Consider the following 26,206-nt stretch of genomic DNA (forward strand, 5'->3'; position numbering starts at 1 on the left):
AATAATGTTTTGAGGTCAGCAGAGATACTCATCTTTAATTAAGATCATAGAGAGTGCAGGCTATATACTCTATCATAAATTGCAACAAAGGAAAAATTCAGTGGTATAGAATTTACTCTTTACTCCTATTTCCAGGAGCTGGTGACCTTGTTCAGAGCTCACTGTAAGAGTTTGAAAGACTTAATCTTACATTAATGCAGTGCCATCATTTCCATCAACTGCTTTTCCAGATGATCGGAAAGTCTTTGGTTTAAGATGATTTTTTTTTTTTTTTTTAGTACTTTATTTTTATTTATTTTTTACTGGTGAACCTTCAGTTTTAGTACTGAACCAAACAGAGTGAGGAAAAAAATAAATGTTTGGCAGTTCAATGAAAAAGAAATGAACGAATATAAACCGAAAGCTCCAGAAAGGGAGATTGTGGTATTAATCTGGGCTAATGAATGAGGTCTTACTGTGCCCTGAGGTGCAAAACAGACAGCAGCCATCTGCCTAACAGCCACTCATTACCAGCTAATCTGGACAACTTGGCTAGAATACATTTGCAAGCCTACATAATGATTTCTGTCTCTTTCCATGTTAGAGATGCTTCTGAGGTGAGGACTATATGGAGTGATAGCTGTAGTTTGCTCAGAACCTAAAACGTTTTGAAATTAAGTGAACTTTTTGAACATGCAGATAATTTTCATCTATAACATTTCCATAACTTAATGAGAACATTAGCAAAACCTTCATATATATATATATAAAAAAATGTTAGCTGTGTCCACCCTTTTCTCAGAATCAGGTCTGTTGCTTTAATTAAAAGTTATGGCAATTATTTTTTTATGTGCCATGAGAAATATTTAAGGTCTGAACATTTTCAAAATTCATCCACTATTTTCAGGTGCATTGGTAAACAATGCAACAATATATATATATATATATTATACATATATTAACAGAATTTGGGGCCAATATCAAAATTAGTCAAGACAACAGGAAAGGAAAGGGCAATGAGGACGTGACAAACTTATCACAAATAAAATGTATAAAGTCTCAAGTATCAGCCTTTTCCGTTACATGCACTTGATTATGTCACCCAACGGCGTCCAAACAACAAATCACATGCAAGTCAGCAGTAACACTATTGACCTACATGATACCTGTCAGGTATGAGGAGTTGCTAATCAGGTGAACATTCTGGCAGCATCAATAAATGTGCAAACCCACCCCATAGTGCATAAAAAACTCATCTATGAAACACATTTACCTCAAAATGGAAAGGTAAACAGGGGAGATCTCTCAGGGGAGACAGAGAGAGTGTCAGTGCATTTGAACTGCTTCAGAGACCATTATCTGAAAATGTGTATGTAGCTTTTAAAAGCAATGGAGCGTTCTGGCTGAGCACTTTCCCAAAACTAATCTTGTTAAAAGCGTTTCTCCTCTAATCCCTAAGGACTCCCAGATGCTGGCATATTAATCCCACTATAGCATCTCTGAAATCCAGCAAAAAGGTAAACTGCATAGAGTTAAACCAGTCATTTGCATTTAAAAGACAATCTTTCATATTTATGTTTTGTTGTCATTGTAGCCTGCATGGAAAGTGAGATTCGTTTAAAAACAGATATTTCAAGGGAGCCTATTTTATATCAAGAAAACATGCGGGTAAATCACAACCATGGGAAAGTTCACATGTGGATAGAGGAACATGGCAAAACACAAAAGCACGAGAAATCATACAGTCAAGATCATTTGTTGAGCACATGTCCATATTAACATTCAATAATTTACATAGAAAAATATGTATTGGCCTTTCCGGAGATAAAAAATATAAAAATGAAATTCAACACAGGTTTTTAATCGGAAGCAAGAAAGATGTAATTAGCTAATTTTAAAATTAGAGTTGCATTTCAATCTGTACCATATTTATCTCCCAGTATTAGTGATTTATAGTTACTGGATAACAGCAAAGGTAAAGTCAATCTGTGAGAATTCTTGATAAATGTAATCTTTATTAAATCTGAAAATTAACACATATATTTTTAAAAAGTGGATTATTTTTTGATGCCTATATTCACTTTAATCATTTAGAAAGACTGATTTGAGATTTTTTTGTTTTACATTTATTTAGACAATGTTGTAAATTATCATCCATTAATCAGCAATTACAATTAAAACATTTTAACATATGTACATAACAAAATTACACACTGTACCTTGAAAGAAACATTAAACGATCCACATTTCTGATTACACCTGTAGACAGGGCTCTACGTTTTATAGACAACAATTTCTGGCTATGTAAAAACTAGCCGTTTGAATCTTCACGTCACATCAGGTGTTATTTTTGCTCTTGTGCAGGCGCAGGGAACGGTTTATTCCTATGGCCTACAGCACAACCTTTTTATGGATAAAGCAGAGATGGATGTATCTGAATACATATTCTCTATTTAGTGTCAATCCATAACTGAGACACTGATAGCTGCTTTCCCCACAGAACTGTCATATTCATCCCTGAGAGGAGAGGATCATCTCCACATCACTAAAAAAAAACCTTAAAGGGTGTCCTCTTGTAAAAAAGAAAGACCCTGTAGCCTGTGGTTGCCCATTTTACACCTCAAAACAGTAGTACAACAATAATGACACAGCCAAATTTCAGATGTCAGTTGTGACTGCATGCAGGTTCATCTTTGAGCCCTGTGTAAAGGAGACAAACAGGAGGAAGGGATAAGTCCGATGACCCAGAGTCTGTTGAAGATGGTGTCCTGAAGTATAAATTAGTGGTAGTGCAGCCCATATTCAGTCAATCTCAGAAGTTTCTGCGTCCACCGAAGCACCTGGGAGCTGTCTGGAGGGGCCACCGCTGCGGAGGGCAGGACTGGATTCTGATGTAACAATGATGGAAGGGATCCGAGCCAGCTGTCTTTTCTCATCAACGTTCTCGGAGATAATATTTGGCTTAATGTGACAGAGAAATTATAGTTAGTGAATGGAAAACATTTGTAGTGCAACTGTAATACAACTGTGAAATCTTTTTATTATTGTCACTTTTGATCAATTAAATGCATCCATGCTGAAAATATCAACTTTTTATTTTATTCTTAATGAGATCAGGCCGGGAATGCATAAGCAAGGATAGGACTTCCTTGTCAATGAAAACTCCCACAGTGCATTGGAACCCAGTCTTGTCATAGTCATGTTGATGCTCAGCAATACAGGAATGTTTTTCAGCTTGATCTGCTGAGAACTTTCTGGACTACAGTTTGTGTTTGCATTTCTCTGACAGGTTTGCATCCTGTCATCGCTTCCAGTGCTGCATTCCAGTCGCTATAGCCATGATAATGACACACTGGGGTGACTTTGTGACAGTGTAGCTCGGCCTCTTTGATAAACACTACTGCGTCTGAACACAAGACAATTTGGTACTTAATTTGACCTCATGTGGTTTGGTTTCACTTTTACAAGTCTGGCATTGTTTATCCCTTCTCTCTGAGGATCAAGCTATTCCTGTTTTCTTCCTTAGAATGGGACTAATCAGTGTACTGAAATCCTGTATGCTTATTATGTTGAACCAAACAGCTCCTTCATAACATTTAATAAATAGGAACACATACCACTATGTGACCTGCATGGCTGTAATACCACTATATGGAGGGGACTAGTGTTCCCTGTAGAGTTTAGTAAAATGGACTGATTTCAGTCTCACATTAATCAAACATATCAGTGTTTTCTCTCACATAACCTCAAAAAAGATTACAGAAGAAAATTAAATTCAGCTTCCTCTGAGAAATCTACTCCAGTCCTGATAGGAATATCTGAGACTGTTGTTGTATTATTATTATTTCTCCTCCTACATCTGACCTTTGTAGAATAAATACAAATAAATTCCTTCTCTTATACATAATCAAATGTACATCTGGTTCCCTGATGCACAGACCTTCTGTCACATCCATTTCCAGACACTTTTATGTTATTAACTACCAAGATCTCCCATTTGCAGCAGCACATGACTTGAGAGGCATCCTGTGTTAACTCAAACATCATTTAGAAACTATTCCATTCCAAAAAGACAACTGGACAGACTGACCTCAGTCATGGAGATCTCATCTTTGTCAATCACCGTCTGAAAGATGGAGAGAGGAGATAGGAATGAATTTTATGATTATGAGTTTTTCATATAGTTGCATAGTTCAACACTGCTTTTTCTCATTCTTAAAGTTCAGATCTGTAATCACTGATTGAGTTCGCACATTGTCAGCCTCCTAGTGTTTAAAATGGGCTGTGACCAATAAAAAGGAAATGTGTAAGGGCAAAGCAAAAGATGCCACCCAGTGGACACACTAATGCCATTCATCTTGATGACATGGGATGAGCTTCTGTTTATGGGGATTATTGCTCTAAAACCAGCAGATTAGAGCAGGAGAATTAAAGCAGGCTTAATCTTAATGTAATGGACCCTCATGCAAGTCTGCTCTTTAAAGAAAACGCCCCACGTGTTGACCCACACAGTACAATCTTCATCTTTCACTTGCTCTACTGGCTCATGACCTTCTTAACATTATACAGTATTAACAAAAGGAGCTTTTAGGAGCCAAATCAATTTGATTTGACTTCTGTTCTTTTAAAACTCATAAGAAAATGTTTTTTGCCACTATACATCCCTTTGACTGGTAAATGATAAGCATAAAAGCAGGATTTGTCTCAGTCCATTAACATGAGAGAGTGATTGTCTGACTATTGTTCTCTATTTTGTGCAATCGCTCCACTAAAGCGATCAGTGGTTCTCAAACGGTGGGTTTTCATTCAAAAACAAGTTTGTTCTAATAAAGCTCAAAAGATACAAAACACATTTCTATTTTTTTTTTTTAATTATGTGGTAACATTTCATTTATTTGTATTTATTAAATAATACTGACAAAACGCAGGACTGCACTGGTTGTCCATATCATTAAAAATAACCTCCTCATGAAAAGCAAGCATCTGATTAAACTGGTTGCACTTTATGTGTTTGCTTTACTAAAAAAAAAAAAACCTGCTCATATGAGTAATTCATTCTGTAAAACAGGCCACACTGTGATTCATTAAAAACAGCTTACAATAATTATTCATTTGGGAATCAGACTACATTGGTATGTGTATGATTCACTAAAAGGAATCGGCTCATAAAAGTCATACATTCGGGAATCAAAGTGCACTGGTTGCACTGTATATGATTCACAGGAAGTGGAGACATTTGTTCGAGATATAGAGTACACCAGTTACAATGAATGTTTTTGGTTGTACTGTATGCTTTGTGCTGCAGAATCAGTGTATTTTCAATACAGTTTCGATAAAAACTTAAGATGATGATAAGGTTCCTTCGTGATGTATCATTCAAGTGGAACAGAAAATCTGTTAATGTTAAAGCAGTACCAGGCTGAATTAAAAAACACATCTTTTCATCCACTAAGTTAAAGCAAAAAAGGCTGTGTAGATCTCAGAAAAGTGATAGCTATTCTTCATCTAAGAGAAGAAACGTGGTAGAGGCACAAATCTCAGAAAGAGTATCATTAGCACATACAACTATGCAAACTGTTAAACACTCATTAGTAACAGAACTACGCTGGCTGAAACCAGGGCAGTGATATGAAGATATGAAGGATGGAATTACATTTCCAAATGAATCTTATATCTGATGGGATCGTTTCCTCTCTAAAATGAATGTGGGCTTCCTAATTTCATATATCAAGGATCGCTGCTTGAGCTTGAAAGCGTTTGATTAATGAGGTGAGATATGACTCTCACTTACGCTGATGTATGTACAGGTCCGGCTCAAGTTTGACTCGGCTAGACTCTGGGCCGAGGTTCTGTCGAAGATACCCGAGTCTCTGCTCTTGACCTTCAGCCTCAGAGAGCTGCTGTGCTTGAAGTCAGACACATCTTTTCGGATGTCAGATGAGACCTGACGACTAGCAGGGCGCGAACTTGTGCTGGAGAGATCTGCTTCTGTGTCTGTCCAGCCCTGTCCATAAACAACACACACTGAATGTTGGTCAAACAGCTTAAATAAAAATGCAATAACTGTGAGATTGCTGTGACCTTTTGGATGAGGAAGAACAGACACTGTACACAATACAAACGAGAATGCTTGTCCATGTTTCACCTAAAAATTTAAATTCTGTCATAATTTACTCATCCTCACGTTGTTCCAAACCTGTATACATTTGATGACAGAAATGATGAAAGAATTTAAATTTTTAGGTGAAACTAGTTTTAATATAATTTATGTGCATTACTATGCCGGTATCAAACCTTGAACCATAAATGCCACTGAAAGTGATCAAAATGCCCTAGATATGAACAATTTCTCCACAGCGGATTCCTCTGTTCTTATTATCAAAAATGATATATATTTCATAATATTCTGTCATCATTTTCTCACACTCCTGTTGTTCCAAACCTTTAAACATTTCTTTCTTTTTCAGAATACAAAACAAGTTATTGTGAAAAATGTTGATGATCAAAGCATTTGGTGTCTTCTACTGGATTTACAATCAATAAATAAAATCAGTCAGTCAATAAAAACACTGACATTTGTCAGTTTAATCCTCCACAGAATAAAATAGTAAAATGGTAAATGATGACAGAAATAAAAAAATTTGTTGAACTATCCCTTTAAATGAACTTTACACGCATTACTGCAGTAGCAGCAAACCCTGAGTGGGCCAAAGAGTTACTTTCAAATGACTGTTATTATCAAGTTCTCTTGGTGATGTTTCATAATTAATCACGTTATTAATAACAGGAACAGAAATGAACCAAAAAATACTATTGAAAGTGACCAAAATTCCCCAGATATTAAAATTGTCCCCGCATTTGATTCCTCTGTTGGGTATCTATCAGATAACATTTGAAATATTGCATAATATTATATTCTTTCATGACCACATGCCCTTTGTTATACAGTACAATCAAAAATACGTAATCCTCATCAATTTCAGGGGACAGTTATCTCTCCCTAAAAATCAAGTTCATTTCTGACACTGGTTCTCTGACACATTTTTCGGACAGAATTTGGGTATACATACATGTGTTGAGTTTGTTTCTGGCCTTAATGTATTTCCTTACCGACTCGCTGTCAGACACAGAGGACAAGCGTGTCTTTCCGGCACGGTGCATGTAGCTGCTGGTCTCTGAGGACTGGCTAGTCAAAGTGGAGCGTCGTGTGGACATAAAGCTACTGCTGCTGAACCGGTCTCTACGTGGTATACATAGCAGCACTCCTAGACATGGTATATACTTTGCAATGGCAGACCTGAGAGAGAGAGAAGTGATATTTTGAAAAATTTTGACAGAATTTTGACGGCTCAAATCAGTCCTTCACAAGGATCCCATAATATTCAGGTGATAAAAATGGGTAAATGTTGCCCTCATCATTTAAGTGCTTCCTCATGAATCGTCATATATGTTATGAGCAGCACATGACCCAATGCATCCAGTGCAGATCAATCTAAAGTAAATCTGACTTTTAAAGGTCAGAATCTACCTCTGGCATCTCAAGGTACTTGCGCTTGTGCTCTGTACACAACACCACTGATCGATTTGGGTCTGCCTGGCCTTGAAGCACACAATGTGCATGTTTGTGCAACAATGTTTCATTTTGCTGGACAGGCTTCTTTGTATTGAAAACTAGGGTGTGTAATTTACCGGAGATGCTGGTTACTGAGTTGGTTGTGCTTCAATGCTTCAATATGCAGCCAAGGTATTTCAATTTTATTGCAAAATTTTGTACAATAAAAAAAATATGATTTTCAAAATTTAACAGGAATTTCTTACAATAAAAAAAACAAACAAATACAAACAAATACAACACCATTAAAAAGTTTAGGGTCTGTACTTTTTTTTTTTTTTTTAATTTAATTTAAGAAATTAATACTTTTATCCAAGGATGTATTAAATTGATCAAAAGTGTCAAGAAAGATATTTAAAATCTTGCAAAAAAAAATATATAATATATATATATATATATATATATATATATATATATATATATATATATATATATATATATATATATAATATATATAATATATAATATATATATATATATATATATATATTTCACATAACTGCTCTCTTCATTAATGTTGTATTAATAAAAATAATAATAATAATAAAGAATTGTATATATATATATATATATATATATATATATATATATATATATATATATATATATATATATTATGCAACAATGTTTTCAGCATTATTAATAATAGGAAATCAGCATATTAGAATGAATTCTGAAGGATCATGTGACACTGAAGACTTGAACTGGACTGTGTTGTAACTTAAGCTTTGCTATCAATAGAATGAGTTATATTTAAACTCAATAAAAACAATAGAAAACCATTCATTTCATAATATTTCTATTTTACTGTATTTCAAAAAAATCAGTGCACACTTGGTAATTTTCTGTCACAATTCCAAATTACATATTAGATATTTCTTGCTTCTGTACAAACTAATCATACACTAAATTGTGCAATGTATTAATTCATATAATTATAAAGATTTGTTAAAAATTACTACGAATGTACATCTACTAATAGCCGTGAATATTGATCATTCTTTGAAATGCAACAGAATAGACAACTGTCTGTAAAAAGGTTTGTGTTGAGCATCATCACACCTGTATTTGGGGTGAGTGATGGCATAGATGATTGGGTTGTGGATGGCGGATGCTTTGGCAATCACAGCAGGCACAGAGTTCATGTAGGGTGTGAGCATGTCAGCATAGCTGTGCAAAGAGTGAGAGTACATAACATTACACATTACTTTTATCTAACCGGCATCACATTGCCTCACACCTCTACACAGACACATTAGATTGCAAAGAGGTGGTTAATGAGTAAACCATTGAGTCCTTTGGAAATAAAGCAGCAGGAATGTGATCATTAACCTGTCAATGGGAGTCAGTGAATTTTTTTCACAGTCTATCTCTTTGAGGGTGGAAGCAATAAAATGGCGATGGAAGAAATCATATTTTTACACATTATATTATATTATATTATATTATATTATATTATATTATATTATATTATATTATATTATATTATATTATATTATATTATATTATATTATATTATATTATATTATAAGGATAAGCAAACTTTTTGTCAGCATTCTAAAATATTTACTTGAAGTGAATTTTCCCTAAAAATGTCAATTAATATTTGAATACACAAACAACACATGTACATGTTGATGGTTCTCTAAAGTGGTTAATTATTATATTATGTTATGAAGTATGACTTTATCTGTCAAATATTTAGCTGTTTTAGTTGCCTCTGGTAAGTATAAATAAAAAAAAAGTTAAAAAATCATTAAGTAGAACAAACAAAAATAATAAGCTAAAGTCAACGCTAATTACTGTAGCTAACATCATCAAGAAGGATGTAATGGATTGTGGGTGTTAGACATTCTCACCCAGCGAAAGCGGTAAGAGCCACACAAGAGTATGGAGACCAGGAGATGACATACAAAAGGATCACTATGAGCGCTATCTTTGCCATCTTCCATTCATTTTTCATTTGATGCATCCTCTTGATAGAGTCTCTGGGTCCTCCTTCTCCATTGATTTTTCCCACAGCTCTGTTATTCCCATCATACAGACGTGTAAACAGATAGATAGACACAGTACACGCAAGAGACAGCATATACATCAGTTTACAAAGCCGAGGTCTTTGTAAAGATCACTGTAACACTGCAATAATCTAAAATTGATCTCTTTTTGATTAATATTACCCCATTTACAGAAAAACTGTATTATTCCTGTTTCCAGGACAGGAACGTGGTCAAATACAATCATAAATATGGAAAAAGAACGTACCTGTTGGTATCTCGGATGGCCCTGAAGATGAAGAAGTAGCAATAAATGATGACAAAGAGGGGGATGAAGAAAACAAAAGTAAAGAGCAGCATTGTGTAGGCACGTACAGAAGGACTGAAAGTCATGTAATCCCATGAACAGGACGTCAGCAGACCTTCAGGGACATATGCACCTGAGAATATAAAATAAAATTTTATTCTGCTGCTTAAATGAGGAGGTACAATTCCCTTTCTGGGTTTGGGTTAACAAATGAGGGATATATAGATTGTCCAATCTTGAATTTCATAATTAAATGCCTCTCTTGTCTCCTTAGGCAAAATGCCCCTGTTAAATGAGTGATTGTAATGACTTACTCCATCCAAAGAACGGAGGAAGGCTCCAGCCCATAGAGTACGCCCAAGCAGCAGAAAGTATCAACAGAGCTCGTTTGCGTGACATGACGCCAATAGAGGCCAGAGGACGAGTGATCACAAAGTATCGATCAACTGCAATAACCATGAGTGTGATCATTGAGCAGATTCCAAACAGAGCACCGCAGAATGCATATAACTCACATCCTGCGGAGAGAGAGAAATGAAGAGGGATACAGCAAGAAATAAGAATAGTTCACCCGAAAATGAAAATGTACCCTCAGTTTGTTTCTTCATTGGAACAGATTTGATGAAATGTAACATTACATCACTTGTTCACCAATGGATCCTCTGCGGTGAATGGGTGCCGTCAGAGTCTAAACAGCTGATAACAACATCACAATAATCCAACGACTCCAGTCAATTAATTATTGTCTAGTAAAGTGAAAAACTGCATGCTTGTAAGTCCATCAGTAAGGCATTTAACTTTAAAATGTTGCTTCTGGCCAAAATATCAGTCCATATAATCCATTAAAACATTTCCTCTAATTAAATGTCCATCCCATATTTTCCTTTCATATCAACATCCACTGACATATTTTTTTTAAACTCTTTTGGACTGTTTTTGTTTGTAAATGGTGCTTGATATGTGCAGATTTATCTCCTGATTTAGACCAGACAACATTTTTTTTTTTACTGAAGAAAGCTAAATTATGGTTAGAGGACTCTATTTTAACTTATATCAATGATTTGAAGTTAAAAACATCATAATGACAAACTCATTACAAACATGAGGCTTTTCACATCACAAAATGTTAATGGACTAGTAGACTACTGTAGTTGTGTGGATCACTGTGATGTTTATATCAACTGTTTGAACTCTCATTCTGATGGCACCCATTCACTTCAGAAGATTAATTAGTAAACAAGCAATATAATGTTAAATTCTGTTACGATGAAGAAACAATCTCATCGACTTCTTATATAGCCCGTGGTTGTGTACATTTTCAGCACATTTAAATTTATGGGTAAACTAATCTTTTTATGATTTTCATAACTTTATAATCCAGTACTGCATTAATAAAGTCCTTCACATTGTTTCTTCCATACTGCATGAGTAATAAATCATACATAGTCCATATAAATCAACCACCTCAGTCAAGCTTCTGTATGAAATGAACAAGTGACTGTGAAAGTGAAATGGCCTCAGTTGAAAAAGAAAATTTTCCTTATCAACAAAGAAATAGTAGTTAATTTACACAAGCTGCACATGCTGGCAACTGTGGATGTGTAATTATAATAATAATGGAAAACCCTGTAACCCTGTGAATATATAATTGCTTTGGAAATGTCACTAATGTGAACAGGTTTTTCATTTTACAGAATGGAAACAGTTATAAGTTTAAGAACCTGTCGTTAAGAAGCCCATATTTATTAACTAATAATTTAAACATTGCTGGAAACCTTTGCACAGTTATAGATCTGACTATGAGAAGACCGGATAGAGCAAACTTTTTCCTACTATTTGAATATAGATATATTGCACAATCAGATGATTTTGTACCTTTCTGAAGGGTTTTATTTTTGCAATAATTGCTGGCTGACTTACATTGTATTGCTTAGTATATATAAATTCTGAGTGTAAATTGCTTCTACACCTTTTTTGTGTGTACTTGTAAAACTACACTAACACTGTGGATAAAATATTGACAACTAAACATTGTTGCTGGGGGTTGTAAGATTCTCAGTTATTATTAACAAGGTGATGCAACTTCCCTTCAAAGAACACACTTTAAACCTTCAATGCACAACATGGGTCAAAAATTATCTTTGCAAGAAATTAATTTCATCATTCAGTATTCCACATATTCCTCAATTAAATTGTTTTGATCATCACAAAACCTTATTTTATTTTTTTCTTTCTTACTTTTAAAATAAAATAATGTTTTGTATCACTACCCTTCTAATGCATGGGTCTTAAACGACCTGTATTATTTTCCTATCTTATTTCCATCATGGCTGTGTGAGTGTTTCTTTGCTGAATCTTTGAAAGAAATGGATTTTATCAATTATTATTAAAGGTATTCATTAAATATCTTGTTTTTGTTATTCATTAAATATCATTATGCTTATTTTTCTTCAGATGTATAAACAAACACAGCTTTTGTATGTCTACATCAACTTTACACACATGGGTCAAAAATGACCCTTATAGGAAACATTTGATGTTTGCAAATTTTTTGCAAGAAGGAACATATTTACTGCAGAAAACAGTACTATTAGTTAGCTTGTTGTGACATATTATATTCTAGCTAATGTCACCTAAACTATGTGCCACAGGGTCAGTCTGGAGTTGTGGGTGTAAATCCAGATCTCCTAGATGAAGAAGACTCATTTGATGACACTGAAGACTTGTCTGATGAGCTATCTGAAGAGGAAACTCAGACCCAGTCCAATAGATTGAGTAAAAATGAACACCTCGTATAAGCGATGAATGCCCTAGGTGGCGACAATGTGCTGGATGTTATCACCTCCAATGTCTACACAAGGGTGGCCAATGTTGGTCCTGGAGAACCACAGTCCTGCGGAGTGCAGCCCCAACCCTAATCAAACACACCTGAACAAGCCAACCAAGGATTACTAGAAAGCTAGAGGCAGGTGAGTTTTAATCAAAGTCGAAGCAAAACTCTAGAGAACTGTGGCTCTCCAGGACCGAAGCTGCCCACACCTTCACTGCCCACACCTTGATTACATGGGTGGGGTGACCAGTGCAGGGCGACTATTCTTCAAGGATCTGGTCAGAGAGCTTGTCATACCACATTTGAAAATCCATATTACAGTGGCAATGGGAAGAATGGGAAAAACTACAGCCACCACATATTGCAAGTGTTAAATGTGTTGGTAATTATTTTGACCAAATGTCTTTATTCTTTTGCTTTATCACGCTTGTATAGATGGGTCATTTTTGACCCATGTGAGCAAACTTGATGTATTCACAAAAAACCAAGGAAAAATTTTTAATTTGTGTTCAGTTAAAAAGATATTTTGAATATTCATAGATCATGGAATTCATAGAGCAAGGGATATAACTTGCTTAAATAAACTGATTTCAAAAGAAAGAAAAAGTCAAGCATTACATAACATGGGAAATGAATACTGGTCATTTTAGACCCATGTTGTGCATTAGAAGGGTTTGCATAGCCTATACATAAAAAAAAAGGGTTAAGTGCTTAAAAGGATTTAAATCTAAACAAGACGATCAGTGATCAAGGGATCCTCAGATGACCTGCCTTTTTGTGTTTTTTTCTCTGTGGAATTTTTCGAAAGCCTAACATTAGAGCATCACATGAATCCAACACATGCTACTGCATGATAAATATGTAATCATGCAATTGTTGTCCTTTCAGGAGTGGTTTTTAGGACTTATAAAAAGTAATTGCACTAATATGTTTAAGAGAGCTTGAATGAGAGATTGCAATTGTAATATAGCGCCTTTGTAGAGATCAGTTCAGTCATGACTCGCTAACTGCTACTCTACACAGAGCCATAACAACAGTACACAATGATGGGGACAAGTCCCCCTAATAATTAGAAATGGCCAAATTGCCCCTCCCCAATATATGAAATTCCTGCACTGCTCTACTGCCCTCCATTTATGCAGCAATCAATTTGTTGTTAGGATGACAAAAAGGTTTAAAAGTTACATTTTTAATTAGGCTGGTCTGGCTGGTTTAATTTGTCGGTTTAACAGTGCTCGTCAATGTCAAAATAATTAAGATGGCCAATCAAATCAAAGTAGGCAGGGTCTTCTGTTCACAGAAGCAGAGCATAAATTTTTGCACAAAACATCTGTTTTAACATTGAAAGAGAGCAAAAGTAAGTTTGAAGTAGGGAAACGTTTAACATTTTTCTATTGTAAACTTTTTTTACAATAGAAATGTTCAACTATTGACAGTAATATACAGAGATGCAAAGTGCTCAACTTTTTTTATCGAAATATGGCTGATTACGATATGAAAATATGGGGTCATTTACGTGATTCATGTAATTCCTTACTGAATGTGATGAGGCAAGAAAGCTTTGTGATTTGACATCTTAGGCATATAAAATAAAAGTGCATGTGTGGATATGTCAAAATATTATTTGAAAATAGTTCAAAACGATTAATTCCCAACTTGAATTAGATCTAGAATTCCTCCACTGTTCTTCAAGACATGGTTACGGCACAAACACATAAAGAGAAAATGGCTCAATGGCTTATTGTCTTCTTGGCTTTAGGAGTAAAAATTAAACAAATGTCAAATTAACTTTCTACTAAAATAGAAAAAGATTCTTTTTGTTCAAAAAATATGAACTACTATTACTGTAAACATGGACTGTAAACACTGGCTATAGCATTAAACAATTCAATTCAGTTCAGCTCTGATCAAGTTTTGTCTGATAAGGAAAGAAAAACAGGGGTTTGATCAAGCGCCCATGATTATCTGACATCTGGATTACCTTTTTCCCCAAAGATCCATCGCTTGTGCATACTGGTGGTGAAGAAGATTGGTGTCTGAGTGACACACATTAGAAAGTCAGTGACAGCCAGATTAATGATGAACATGTTGGCTGGTGTTCTCAGACTCCTACTCCTGAAAAACAAAAAACATATGAAAAAAAAAAAGCAACAATGCTATAATTCACAAGGAAGAAAGAAGAAGCTTATCTGTGACATGGGCATTTTACGTTGTACCGAATATATTATATAAATTTATATAATATTATATACAAATAAATAAGAGAATCCCATATTTAGACAGCGGTTTTGTGCTGCCTTTGCAGTGCAAGAATGATTCTAAATGAGCAGATCTAGCCTGGATTTCATTGGCCATCACACAGACTACATATATCTGGACTCACTTGCAGAAGGCATACATGACCAAGAAGTTTCCCACCATGCCGGTGATGCCCACTGCCAGAATGACAGAGCCGATCGTGTAGTGAGCGTGGTCTGGAACATCCACTGTGGGGAAAGGATGTCGAACATCCTGCACCATTGCCACCTGTGCACAGGACAGACAAAAAGACGCCAGGAGATTATTTCAGATGAGCACAATGTGCATTTTCACACTACAGGACATTGAATCTTAATAACTGAGCTTTTCAATCACATATAAAGGTATAAATGTCTTAGTTTCCCAAGCTATAATTTGTTTCAAATCCTGTAGTTCCTGAAATGAACTGTTTAAAACCGCAGTAGCCAGCTGAGATGGAATCAAGCAGACATATTTACTGTTGTTGAAGTGGACTGTGCTGTTTCATTCAATTACATTGGTGTGTGGAATGGCGAACACATAAAAGCTTTTAAAAATGTCGAGCAGTCCAGCTTTTGTTTTTTGCCCTTTTGTCAGACTCAGTTCTTAAGAGGCAATTAATAAATCAAACACTGCAATTCAATTCACCAGTGTCAACATCGTAGTCGGCCACTTTTAGCAATTTATCCATTTATACTTCTATCCATCCCTGAGTCACTCTATGGACTCGATTGGCTAAAGCCTGACAGAGCAAAACAATAGAATTGACACTACAGGTCACTTTATAATTGGAGCGTATAATGGATGAGTAATACAAACTAGCAAATCATAGTAGCAATCATTCACATTTCTTATAAATAAAAAACTCTGTTGAAAAAAGTTCATGGCTATAGCTTTTGAAGAAGAAGGTGGTATCAATTGTGGATGTTGTACGACTGCTCAGTTTGACAATCACCAATGCAAAATGAGAGGACATTTCAGAACTAATGAGTTTATAATCTGCCGCAGATCAGTGGTGGATTAATGGAATATGTATAGCAGCAGGAAAATTAATAGGTCATTACAGAAGTCTATCATCAGACTGAAGTAGGCCACTCTTGATTTAATACATTTTGCACCTGATGATCATGTTCTCCAGCACCTTGTGCTTCTATGTAAAAACATCTGGCCATCTGTACAAAGGTTGATGATCAATGTCACAAATGTGCTTATATAATTAGACCTAGAAATAGTACAGTCTCTCAAAATCCTAAAACTTTCTGTGATTTTCAATCACAGATTTTCAAAGTGGGATGCAGTTCCCCAAATCAAACTATGACATTTAATTTCTGTTGCACTGAATGATTAAAACTGCTCCAATAGTGAGTCAGCAAGTCATTATGCCTGTCCTATCCACCCAGATACTCTGTATACAGGCAAGTCATGTGAGCATAAATGCATTTTGGTGCCTTTCATTTACACTGCTTTTTCTTTACACACAGAGGTTTGCAGAAATGATCGTTTGTGGCACAGATACTCTCCTTCTACTAGGTGATAAGTCATACCCAAGCAGGTTTTATTCCAAGAACTCAACACTGAGACTGAAAGTAATAAAAAAGCATCACTGTCACCTTGTCTTTTCCATTATTCTAAGGAAACTCAAGAGTGTACTGGAAACATTCATTAAAGAAATTAATACTATTATCCAGAAAGCATTTCAAATAAATGCAACAACAACAACAAATCTGCGGTACCATGGTTTTTAAAAAATGTTAAGTAGCACAACATTGATAACAATAAACAGTTCTTGAGCACCAATCAGCATACTAAGTTTTATATTATGATTTCTGATGGATCATGTAACATTGAAGACTGGAGCAATAGCTGCTGAAAATTCAGCTTTGCATCACAGGAATAAATAAAATATACTGAAATAGAAACGGGTTGTTTTAAATTCTAATAATATTTCACTATTTGACATTTTTTTACAGTATTTTTTCTGTTATTTTCTGTTTTCAGTTAATACAGCCATGGTTAACATAAGATACTTCCTTAAAACACATAAACACACACACACACACACACTATTTCTTACCAACCACAAACTTTTTAACAGTGATACATGAAATGACCCCAATTTTATTTATTTTTTTAAAGACATGACATTTTTTGCCACAATGACAATCTTACACAAGCAGCATCTAAATTACCTTGATTGTCATTTCACCTAATCTAAAGAGACAGAGCTGATATTTGGTTTAATCCTCATATGTCAGTGCTGTTACAGTGCCTGTCTGTTATAGCTATCAAAGAGGGATTTGGAAAAGAGCGTGTTCTGCTACTTGGAGGGATGATTCTGTGACACAAATTGATGAGAAGTGCTCTTAAAATGTCACCATCACTTAGAAATCCAGTGAATGATATAAAAAGACCGGGAGAGACAGAGAGAAAGAAACCAATTGATAAAGAAGAGAAAATTACATTTCACCACATTGCAAGGAGCTTATTTGTGCCATCAGCTAATCATAGAACAATGTCATGGCTCTTTATTTTTGCAGTTGTTTAGTATAACATCAATGAACAACAAAGATCTTAAATTAGAACATTAACGTAATTAAAAATTATTAAGTTATTAAGTTTAAAATTATTAAGTACTGTGGATATGGTTGCATTATTTAAAAGTTATTATAAATAACACAAACTTTACCTGAAGAGACTGAAAGCAACAGATTGTGTTGAATGATCTTGTTTGTCTGTGCCTCCCAACTTATTATTATGGCTTGCAGCTAGAAGAAAGGTCTGAACAGGGGCAAAGCACACAAAATCAATTTCAATCAGCTGACAGTTTACTGATCGGTAAGGAACATATCAGGAAAACACGGGCCCAAACCTCTCAGAAGGAAACCATGATAAAGGATGGCTGATCCACTGCTTTAAAAAAAAAGAGAGAGAGTCTTTCTGGGGAGATTACAGACTCTGTCTGTCCAATAAATGCTGAGACCTTTCTGCAAAAAGCAGTGGTGTTTTCTTGAAAGAACTTTCTTGAGGGAAAGTGAACTTGAATTCAGGATTCCTTCTGATTGATGTCGACAACATTACTAGGGAAAAACATTGGATACCGAGACAGATTTCAAACAGCACTCTGACAATGTGCAGCTCTGAGATGCTGATGATTTAAATCTATGCATGCTTTAACTGATACCACTGACCCATTTTTCTTAGCTTCCCATTGCCAGTTCTTACCATAGTGCATCATTGTTTAGCCCTCTGATGCGTCTTCGCTAGAGTGGATGGATTTTTAAAAGCCAATTTTAGACATTTTTATTAGTTTATAACCATTGAGTCATTCCATTTAATACAGTAATTTATTCATTTTTATTATATAAATCATTATTTTACATAGTTTTCTTGCTCTTGTAATGCTTTGTTGTTGTTTAATATTATCATTGTGTGGTATTCAAGAACAAGAGACAAGAGAATGATATACAAATTTCAAAAGATGTTGTGTATAATGTGCAATAGTAATTTTTCATTTATTTTGGTTTGGTGTAAAAGCACTCGTTGAATTTATACTGTGGTCAGACAAAGTACAGGACGGAGTCCAGAAGTAGGGATGGCATTCAGATGAAGTCCGAGCATTAAAATCCAGGCAATTAATCAATACACTCACAATATTCCATAACCATCACTTCATTTACCGCATTCTGCTCTCCCTTGGTTTTCTCTGTCAGCCTCTCAGGCTGATAGAAGACTTTTAGTATTACAGTTTTTTTTAACTGATTTTGAAATATTATATTCTTGTTTGAATTAAAAACAAGAATAATATTTCTTTCTCCTTTATAATTGAGAAAATGGCTCAGCGTATACCTGATGTGATGTATTTGAAAGAAAATTGTCTGAAATTTTACAGACTACATCTTTCATACTGCTGAATATCTTTGCCAAGAGGCAGAAATGGTTTAGGCTGATTAATTCAGATGTTAAGAAGAATACTAATGTTTAAAAAACATTAAAACTTGTCACTGCAGCTTGAATAGATTCATATATCGTTCTGTTTCAGTCTCTCTCTCTCTTATTGTTACCGTCTTTGCCATCTATTGTCTTTCTAATGTATAAAAGTACATAGATATACCAAAACTATGTGAACATCGAACCACAATAGCTAGTGTTTTAAACATTTAATGTGAAAACATTAAACTTTCACAGAATTACAATGCTGGGCCAATGTAGGTATTCTGCCTTTCATTTAAATGAGTTAAGGCTGGTCTCTTCTTGCTCATAATTCAGTATAAAGACACAATGGCGTATAAAACCTCACTAAATGATGACTTCTCTGACCCACTTCAACTCCTATTATCAAAATATAGTTGTTATTGCTGTGTGAATGCATTTCAAACTCACATTTGCATTCATTTTTATCTCTCACACACTGATTCACTCTATAATTCCAAAGCTATCCATGCTGCTCTAAAAACTAGAATCAACCTATTGTTTGGAATCAAAAGGTGAAGAGTGAGTGGTGAAAACTATTAAACAATATACAATAGTCCACAGCAGCAGGTTTTTACAACTCACAATGACACAAGATACAGATAGGAAGTCAGTTCTTTGCACTAATACACACTGTAGTGCTCTATAGTTGGGTGAAAGTAACAGTAACACTTTATAATAAGGTTGCATTATTAATTGTTAGTTAATGTATCAGCCAACATGAATAAACAATGGACAATACATTTTTTTTTACAGTATTTATTAATGTTTGTTAATCTTTATTAGTCAATGAAATACAGTCGTTTATTGTTAGTTCATGTTAATTCACAAAACAATAACTCATGTTAACAAGCACAACTTTTATTTAATAATGCATTAGTAGATGCTAAAATTACAATTAATTAAGATGAATAAATGCTGTAGAAGTATTATTCATTCTTAGTTCATGTTAACTAAAGTAGTTAACTAATGTGAACAAATTAACCTTATTGTAAAGTTTTACCAAAATAACCAGTTAGATCTGCAATGACTGTTGTTGTGTTAAAAAAAATAAAAAATAAAAAAATAAAATAAAAAAAATTGATTGAAATGATTCATGGATTGAAAGATGTCAAATTAGGCCAATGGAAGATATAGAGGTTAAGCTTTATATTCACATTACATCAGAATATGAATGCAAGCTCTGTATTGTAGCTATGACATTTACAAATAAAGTCTTGATTCATCAGAGGAACAAGGCCCCCCTCTGTTTGATGAATGCCATAACGCTCGAACATATGACATAATGCATACTCTTAAATTTGTCTGGACCACTATTGATTTATGAAGTAAATAAATAAATGAACAAATAATCTGTTAAACTAGAGATAGAAAATGACTGTGAGCAGTAAAGAATTAGAAAATTGTTTTTTCCCCTTCTTCTCATGGATAGCATTATGTTTTAGTAAAATTTGGGTTTAAAACCCTCACATGGGACAAAGCTCTGTTTTAGGACTTCACATCATTATCATGCTATTTCCATATTTTCATCTAATGAAATGATACAATAGAAATAATACTCCATCCACTACATTGTGCATGCATACATTATGGAACATTTATTTGTGCTTTGTTTTGTTTTTCCCTCTGAATTCATTTTCTTGTATATTCCATTTTAATCACCAAACAGGAAATATCCAGGAATGGCTTACTTCTCTAAGCAATTAATCCCATGTGCTAGATTCTCTCATGATGCAATATGATCCCATAGGACTGCCTACTTTTCAAACTGACATTTGTGTGTATGTGTCTGATTCTTACTCGGTCTGATAAATTGTGCTCATTTGTAGGCCTGTCACGACAACAACTTTTTAGGTGTACAATGTATTGCCCCAGAAATACTTTTGAGACCATTTTATTTCACTATATACATTATATATAATCATTATATAAATGGAAATTAAGTTTCAAAACATTCGATACCTTACAAAACTTGAATAAATAGTAAATAAACATTTTCTAACAAAAAGTGCAAAGTTACAAGTAGAAAAAAGAAAAATTTACAAATAACACAAACAATGTTACATCTACAGATTTTTCCTGAGCTTCTTTTCTCTGTAAATTAGGGGTGCACTGTATCGCGGAAAAACACAATCCCTACTTAGCAATCAGATGTCTGTATTCACAATGACAGAGATCCCTAAACAAGGCCATATATACAGTTTCATTTATTTATTTTTACTTGAAACGACTACACCACATTATGTATGAGAAGCTGCAAAAGACACTGGTACAAATGGAATGCAAAAACATGGTGACATTATTTTTTATGTAAATATAATAGGCAATATATTTTGTCACCAAAAATTATTGAGGTCATGTACGCATTGTGTGACAAGTCGATATATTGATTATTGCAACAGGCCTACTCATTTGCTGAGATATACCTCTTATAGGGTTGTAACACCTCTGGTGGAGTGTGTGGGTGATTGTGAGCCCGCTCTAGTGTGCAGTGTGAAGCAATTCAGCTGCGTACTATCTCAAAGACACCATACAGAACAGACTTTAGTTTAGAGACTTGATCCAAATATGTCTGCATTTTATCACAATGAGAAATGAAGACCACTTCAATTATTCCTAAAAACCAGACTGTCTAACATTTTACATTTCTAAAAAAAAATGAATACAGTTAAATGAGGGCATTACACAAAAGAAACGGAAAAAAAAAGAGAAGAAAAAAAACCTAAAACACTGTATTTAGTTTACTTTTGACTGTACTAACTATAGAAATACTTTTGGAGAGTATTTCTCATTACAACTTGACTGCATGCTCCAGTGAATATCAAGTTATATGTACCTGTGATACTTTTATTTCAGATATTGCAACAGCTGAAAATGTGCCACCATAAAAAAAAAATATTAATTTGTACAGCAAGGATGTGTAACGGAGTTCTGTGGAAAATATTTTTTCCACGAAATAACAGCATTTTAAACATTATTTAATGCAACCTTAGGGTAATGGAAATTTCATTATTATTTATTTTTTTTTTTTTTTTTTTCTTGCCATTTTAAAATACTATAAAGTCTCAGTCACGTTTTTACACGTGCAGTCTTTGCATTCAACGGTCGGCTTAATTTACGATTGTGAATGATAACCAAGATCATCGAACAATCCCAGAGGCGATAGCAATAGGCGTGATTGACTGGCTATTATAGGCAAATCCTTTCGTACCTATGTGGAGAGACAGAAACTGAGTAATTATTTGGCGCCCTCGGCACAGTTAACTAACCTTCAACTATCCGACAGACATTTTAAAAACAAAATCTGTTATAATTAATGTTTGTGATGAAGACAAAGCAAATGTACAAATATTGTTTTATGGTTTGTCGAGGCACCGTCCGACACTGAAATGGAAATCGCTCGATCAGCATACTGTTGCCATGGTTACCTCCTCCGAAGAACGTTTGTAACTTTTGTGGTTAATGAAACATACTAAAGATCTATTAAACAAAAAAGATATATGTAAAATAGTTACATATACTTTTGACTTACTTTTGGGGAAGTCAACCCTCATAATTGACACCTGAGACGCTGAGATAGAACGGGTAAGCTTCCTTAAAACGCTCCTCCGATTACGCACGCGCCTTTTGCGCGATAGCTTTTCAATTACTTTTCGTTTTTAATGTGTGTTCATAATATACACATGACTTAAAGTAGCCTACGACACACTTTATGACAGACATTCAGAATCAGCAGCCACTGCCAACTACTAAACACATGGCTCAATTTCAAACTCCGTCATCTTACCGTGGTGGCTCGCGCCGGCAGCTCCATCAGCTGGTGCGCGCTCACTTCGCTGTAATTCCACGCGGCGAGAGTGTCCGCGGTCACCACGGGGATGTTAGGGACTTGAGTGGGGATTCCCATGCTGACGGAGCGCGAGGCGTTCATCGCAGCGGACACGGCGCGCGCAGGGAGAGGAGTTCAGAGTTGGTACGCAAGAAGAGTTTGCTTAAACCTGAGAAACAGCATTCGTAAATGAGAAGGTGTTGGATGTCTTCCTCTGCCTCTCTCTGTCTGCAACCTAGAGATGAGCTGTCAGCTGCGCCCAACATGTGTGTGTGAGGAGTTTATCAATGCCACAAACCATGTGTCTGTTCCAGTGTGCATAGGGAGGGATGCTCAGTTAAGCAAACTCGAGCATCAAACATGCAGCCCAACAGCTCTGTGCCAAGCCCTTCATAACCACATTAAGCCTTATGTGCCTGTTTGCCCAGGACGTTCACATTCATATCTTCTACATGTAAAGAAACTGCACATGCTCAGTCTTCAGTCCTTCCCTGCTCTCTCTCTGTCTTTCTCAAACCACCCATCCTGTTCAGATTTGGAAACAGCCAGTCAGCAGCACACACTCCTAAAATGCTGATTAAGTGTGTGAACTACACAGGAGGAGACAGTTGAAATGTCACGAAGAACAACAACAACATTTACACAAACATACATGAAATACAAAAATTTACAGTACGAATTAAAACGGATATAAATGTTGTTACTACATATATTGTCGGTACGTGAGCATCTGAACTGTTTTCAAAAATGTACATTTATACAATATTATAAAATATTTTGTATACGTACATTACCATTTTTACCGATTTATTGCATTGTAATGGTTTTGGGTATTTTGAACAATGGAGGTATTTTGACAGGAAGTACATTAATATAGGCCATGAATTACTAACAAAGAGCAGCTTTGTTATTCAAGGAGAAAAAATAAATAAATAAAATAAATACTTATGGAGTTATTTAGTGTAAAATCTACTGTTATACAAGCTTTGTGCGTAAGGTGCTTGTCACTGCTTCCTCGGGACTTATCCTCTTACCCTGCTCCTGCTATTTTACTGGCTTTCCAGTGTCATGAGACACATTTCCCAATACTGGGACAAATCCAAGTAAACCTAGTTGGAATGCATTGAGTTTGAAAATGATTCTGGAGTGCCATGGCGAGGCCTCATTTGACTGGGAGGAATGCTAGTGTGTTTTTATTTTCATTAGGAGAGAACAGAAGGAAGAGAAAGAAGCAATTATGGTAAAGATTTCAATTGATGCCAAACTGTGACCTCTGATTCTTGAAATATTGAGGACAATCAACCTGGAACATTTAGTTACACACATATCTAAAGCCTGGCATTGACTCCAGTGGTGACGCTAATCACTTTCATTTCTTTCACTGTTTTCTGTTTTTCAACAAAAAGAAATATTTTGTGAGATATATCTGGTTTGAGAAACTAGGGCACCAAAGAGCAAAGATGAAGACCGCCAAGTCATAAGATTGTCAACAATCACATGTAGACTCGCTAAATATGAGAAACAAGTTTGTTTTTTGTTTTTTTTCTGGACTTTCCAGTATTGATGTGGGGGTAAGTTAAAGTGATAGTTCACCCAGGAATGAAAACTGTCTGATTATTTACTTTTTCTCTTGTCTGAAACACAGAAAAAAAGACAGACAAGTTTTATTAGTGTACTGGTTAAAATAAAATATCTGACTTAAAATAATTATTAATTAATTAAATAACCTTTGCTAGTTCTCTTATGAATATGTCATAGAGAGTTAGGTCTGATTTTCAGAGAATAACATCTTAAATCGCAGTATATTCCTCCGACAACAGAATTTATGCAGATAGAGACCATTTTCAATGATATTTTTATGGTGCTTTTGTGGTAATTTGAAGCACTTTCGTCTTTTCATTGTATGGTGTAACACACACACACACACTCATGCACGCGCACACACACACACACACACACACACACACATACATCACACAGAAAACAGTCTCCATAATTTATCTTTTTGTGTTCTATGTATGAAATAAAGTCATAAAGCTTTGGAATGACATGAAGGTGAGTCAATAATGACTATCAATTAAAGTAACAGTGCACTGAATGTGTGTCCTAATGGACTCTTCAACCATTTGTTTGCAATCCAGTGTTGAATTAAGAGGTCAATTAACACACAGATGCCCATGTTAAAAAAAAAAAAATTCTGCCTTACAGCAGCTAAATCCTCTATTGCTTTGGAAATTTTGTACTTAACCGGATTTCCCACAGGAAAATGTCACCAAGTCATAAACTGTCATGCTTTAAGTCAGCAAAGACTATTGACAGCTACATGTTGTTTATAAGACTCTGATCAATGTGGAAGTCAACAGAGTTGTGTTTTGAAATCATGAAACATCTTTTAACAGCAATGGCAACAAATAACAGTGAAATATAAAGTAAAGTAGCATTTATTGAGCCAGTGCTCACTAACACAATACAAAGAATTTCAATGACAACATCGAAGAATAGCCTACACTGTAAAAATAAATAAATAAAATAAAAAATTAACAGATTATTGGAATATGTTTTACAAGAAATACTATATACTTCACATTTAAATCAGTGTGTTACTTACTGTTTCTTTGTAATTAATTGTGAAATTTACTATAAATTTCTGAGTTTTCTTGGAACTTGGCAATTATACCATGTTTTGCTACAAAAGGAAAAAGTGCTGTCAAGATAATACATGACATTTTTTTTTTTTACATTTATTATGGGGTAATTTGGTAATGGCTAAAAAAAAGTGATGTTTGAAGATCATATGAACAAAAAGCAGATAAAATGTTAATGTATTGTGGGGCTCTGGACAACGGAAATTGGAATTTTCTGGTCAATCAACTTGGGATCAGAAGAGAAAGCTGATTTTTTATTTATTTTTTATCCTCCAAACACTTAGCTGCCTTGACAGAGGAAGAATAAAATCTTACATGCACAGTAGAGGATATGCATATCGGGGCCTTGTTTATAAAAACGGTCATAAAATGATCTTAAATGTACATATATATACACTGTATAGTTTGGGAGTGTGGCTAAATAATACAAATACTACAAATGTCGTCATTTAAGGTTATTTGTTACAGAGCTTACTTTTTAAATAGTTGGGAATATGCACATAGCTCTCCATAGATTTATTTGCCAAATGTTGAGATTTTCTGTAAATATGTGCCAATTACAGAGTGATTTAGGTGAGCGTCTCCACAACAGCTTTGGTGCCGATGCTCTATTACTTTGAATCGTCATTATTGTTCCACATTCTCATTGGGTTTTTTGGCATGTGGGTGATTTCATGCGCAAGAAATGCTGTCCCACAAATTACTCGCCCAAGCAGAAATTTGAGTAAAACACACACACACACACACACACACACACACACAAA

At 34.9% G+C, this 26,206-nt stretch overlaps 1 protein-coding gene across 1 annotated transcript; it reads right to left on the reverse strand.

Annotated features, from left to right (window-relative positions):
* Nucleotides 1-2,065: 2,065 nt before the first annotated feature.
* Nucleotides 2,066-23,392, reverse strand: LOC113056153 (melanopsin-A-like). The gene is made up of 11 exons (XM_026222704.1): nucleotides 22,756-23,392; nucleotides 15,106-15,248; nucleotides 14,704-14,837; nucleotides 10,207-10,410; nucleotides 9,854-10,025; nucleotides 9,451-9,615; nucleotides 8,654-8,761; nucleotides 7,090-7,276; nucleotides 5,771-5,983; nucleotides 4,070-4,105; nucleotides 2,066-2,940 (listed from the first exon to the last, which is right to left on the reverse strand). The coding sequence occupies exons 1-11, from the start codon at nucleotides 22,897-22,899 to the stop codon at nucleotides 2,782-2,784; spliced, it is 1,665 nt and encodes a 554-aa protein (XP_026078489.1). The 5' UTR covers nucleotides 22,900-23,392; the 3' UTR covers nucleotides 2,066-2,781.
* Between the last annotated feature and the right edge of the window lie 2,814 nt (nucleotides 23,393-26,206).

This window comes from Carassius auratus, chromosome 37 (assembly GCF_003368295.1).
Source record: "Carassius auratus strain Wakin chromosome 37, ASM336829v1, whole genome shotgun sequence".
Taxonomy (NCBI): Eukaryota; Metazoa; Chordata; class Actinopteri; order Cypriniformes; family Cyprinidae; genus Carassius; species Carassius auratus.

What these genes read in the sequence shown, in the direction of transcription:
- LOC113056153 (XM_026222704.1), bottom strand. Translation starts at nt 22,899, where the DNA reads ATGAACGCCTCGCGCTCCGTCAGCATGGGAATCCCCACTCAAGTCCCT. An exon ending in TGCCGGCGCGAGCCACCACG is followed by an intron (nt 15,249 to 22,755) that starts GTAAGATGACGG and finishes TCCTGTGCACAG; the next exon opens with GTGGCAATGGTGCAGGATGT. An exon ending in GCCATCCGAGATACCAACAG is followed by an intron (nt 9,616 to 9,853) that starts GTACGTTCTTTT and finishes TGGGAATAACAG; the next exon opens with AGCTGTGGGAAAAATCAATG.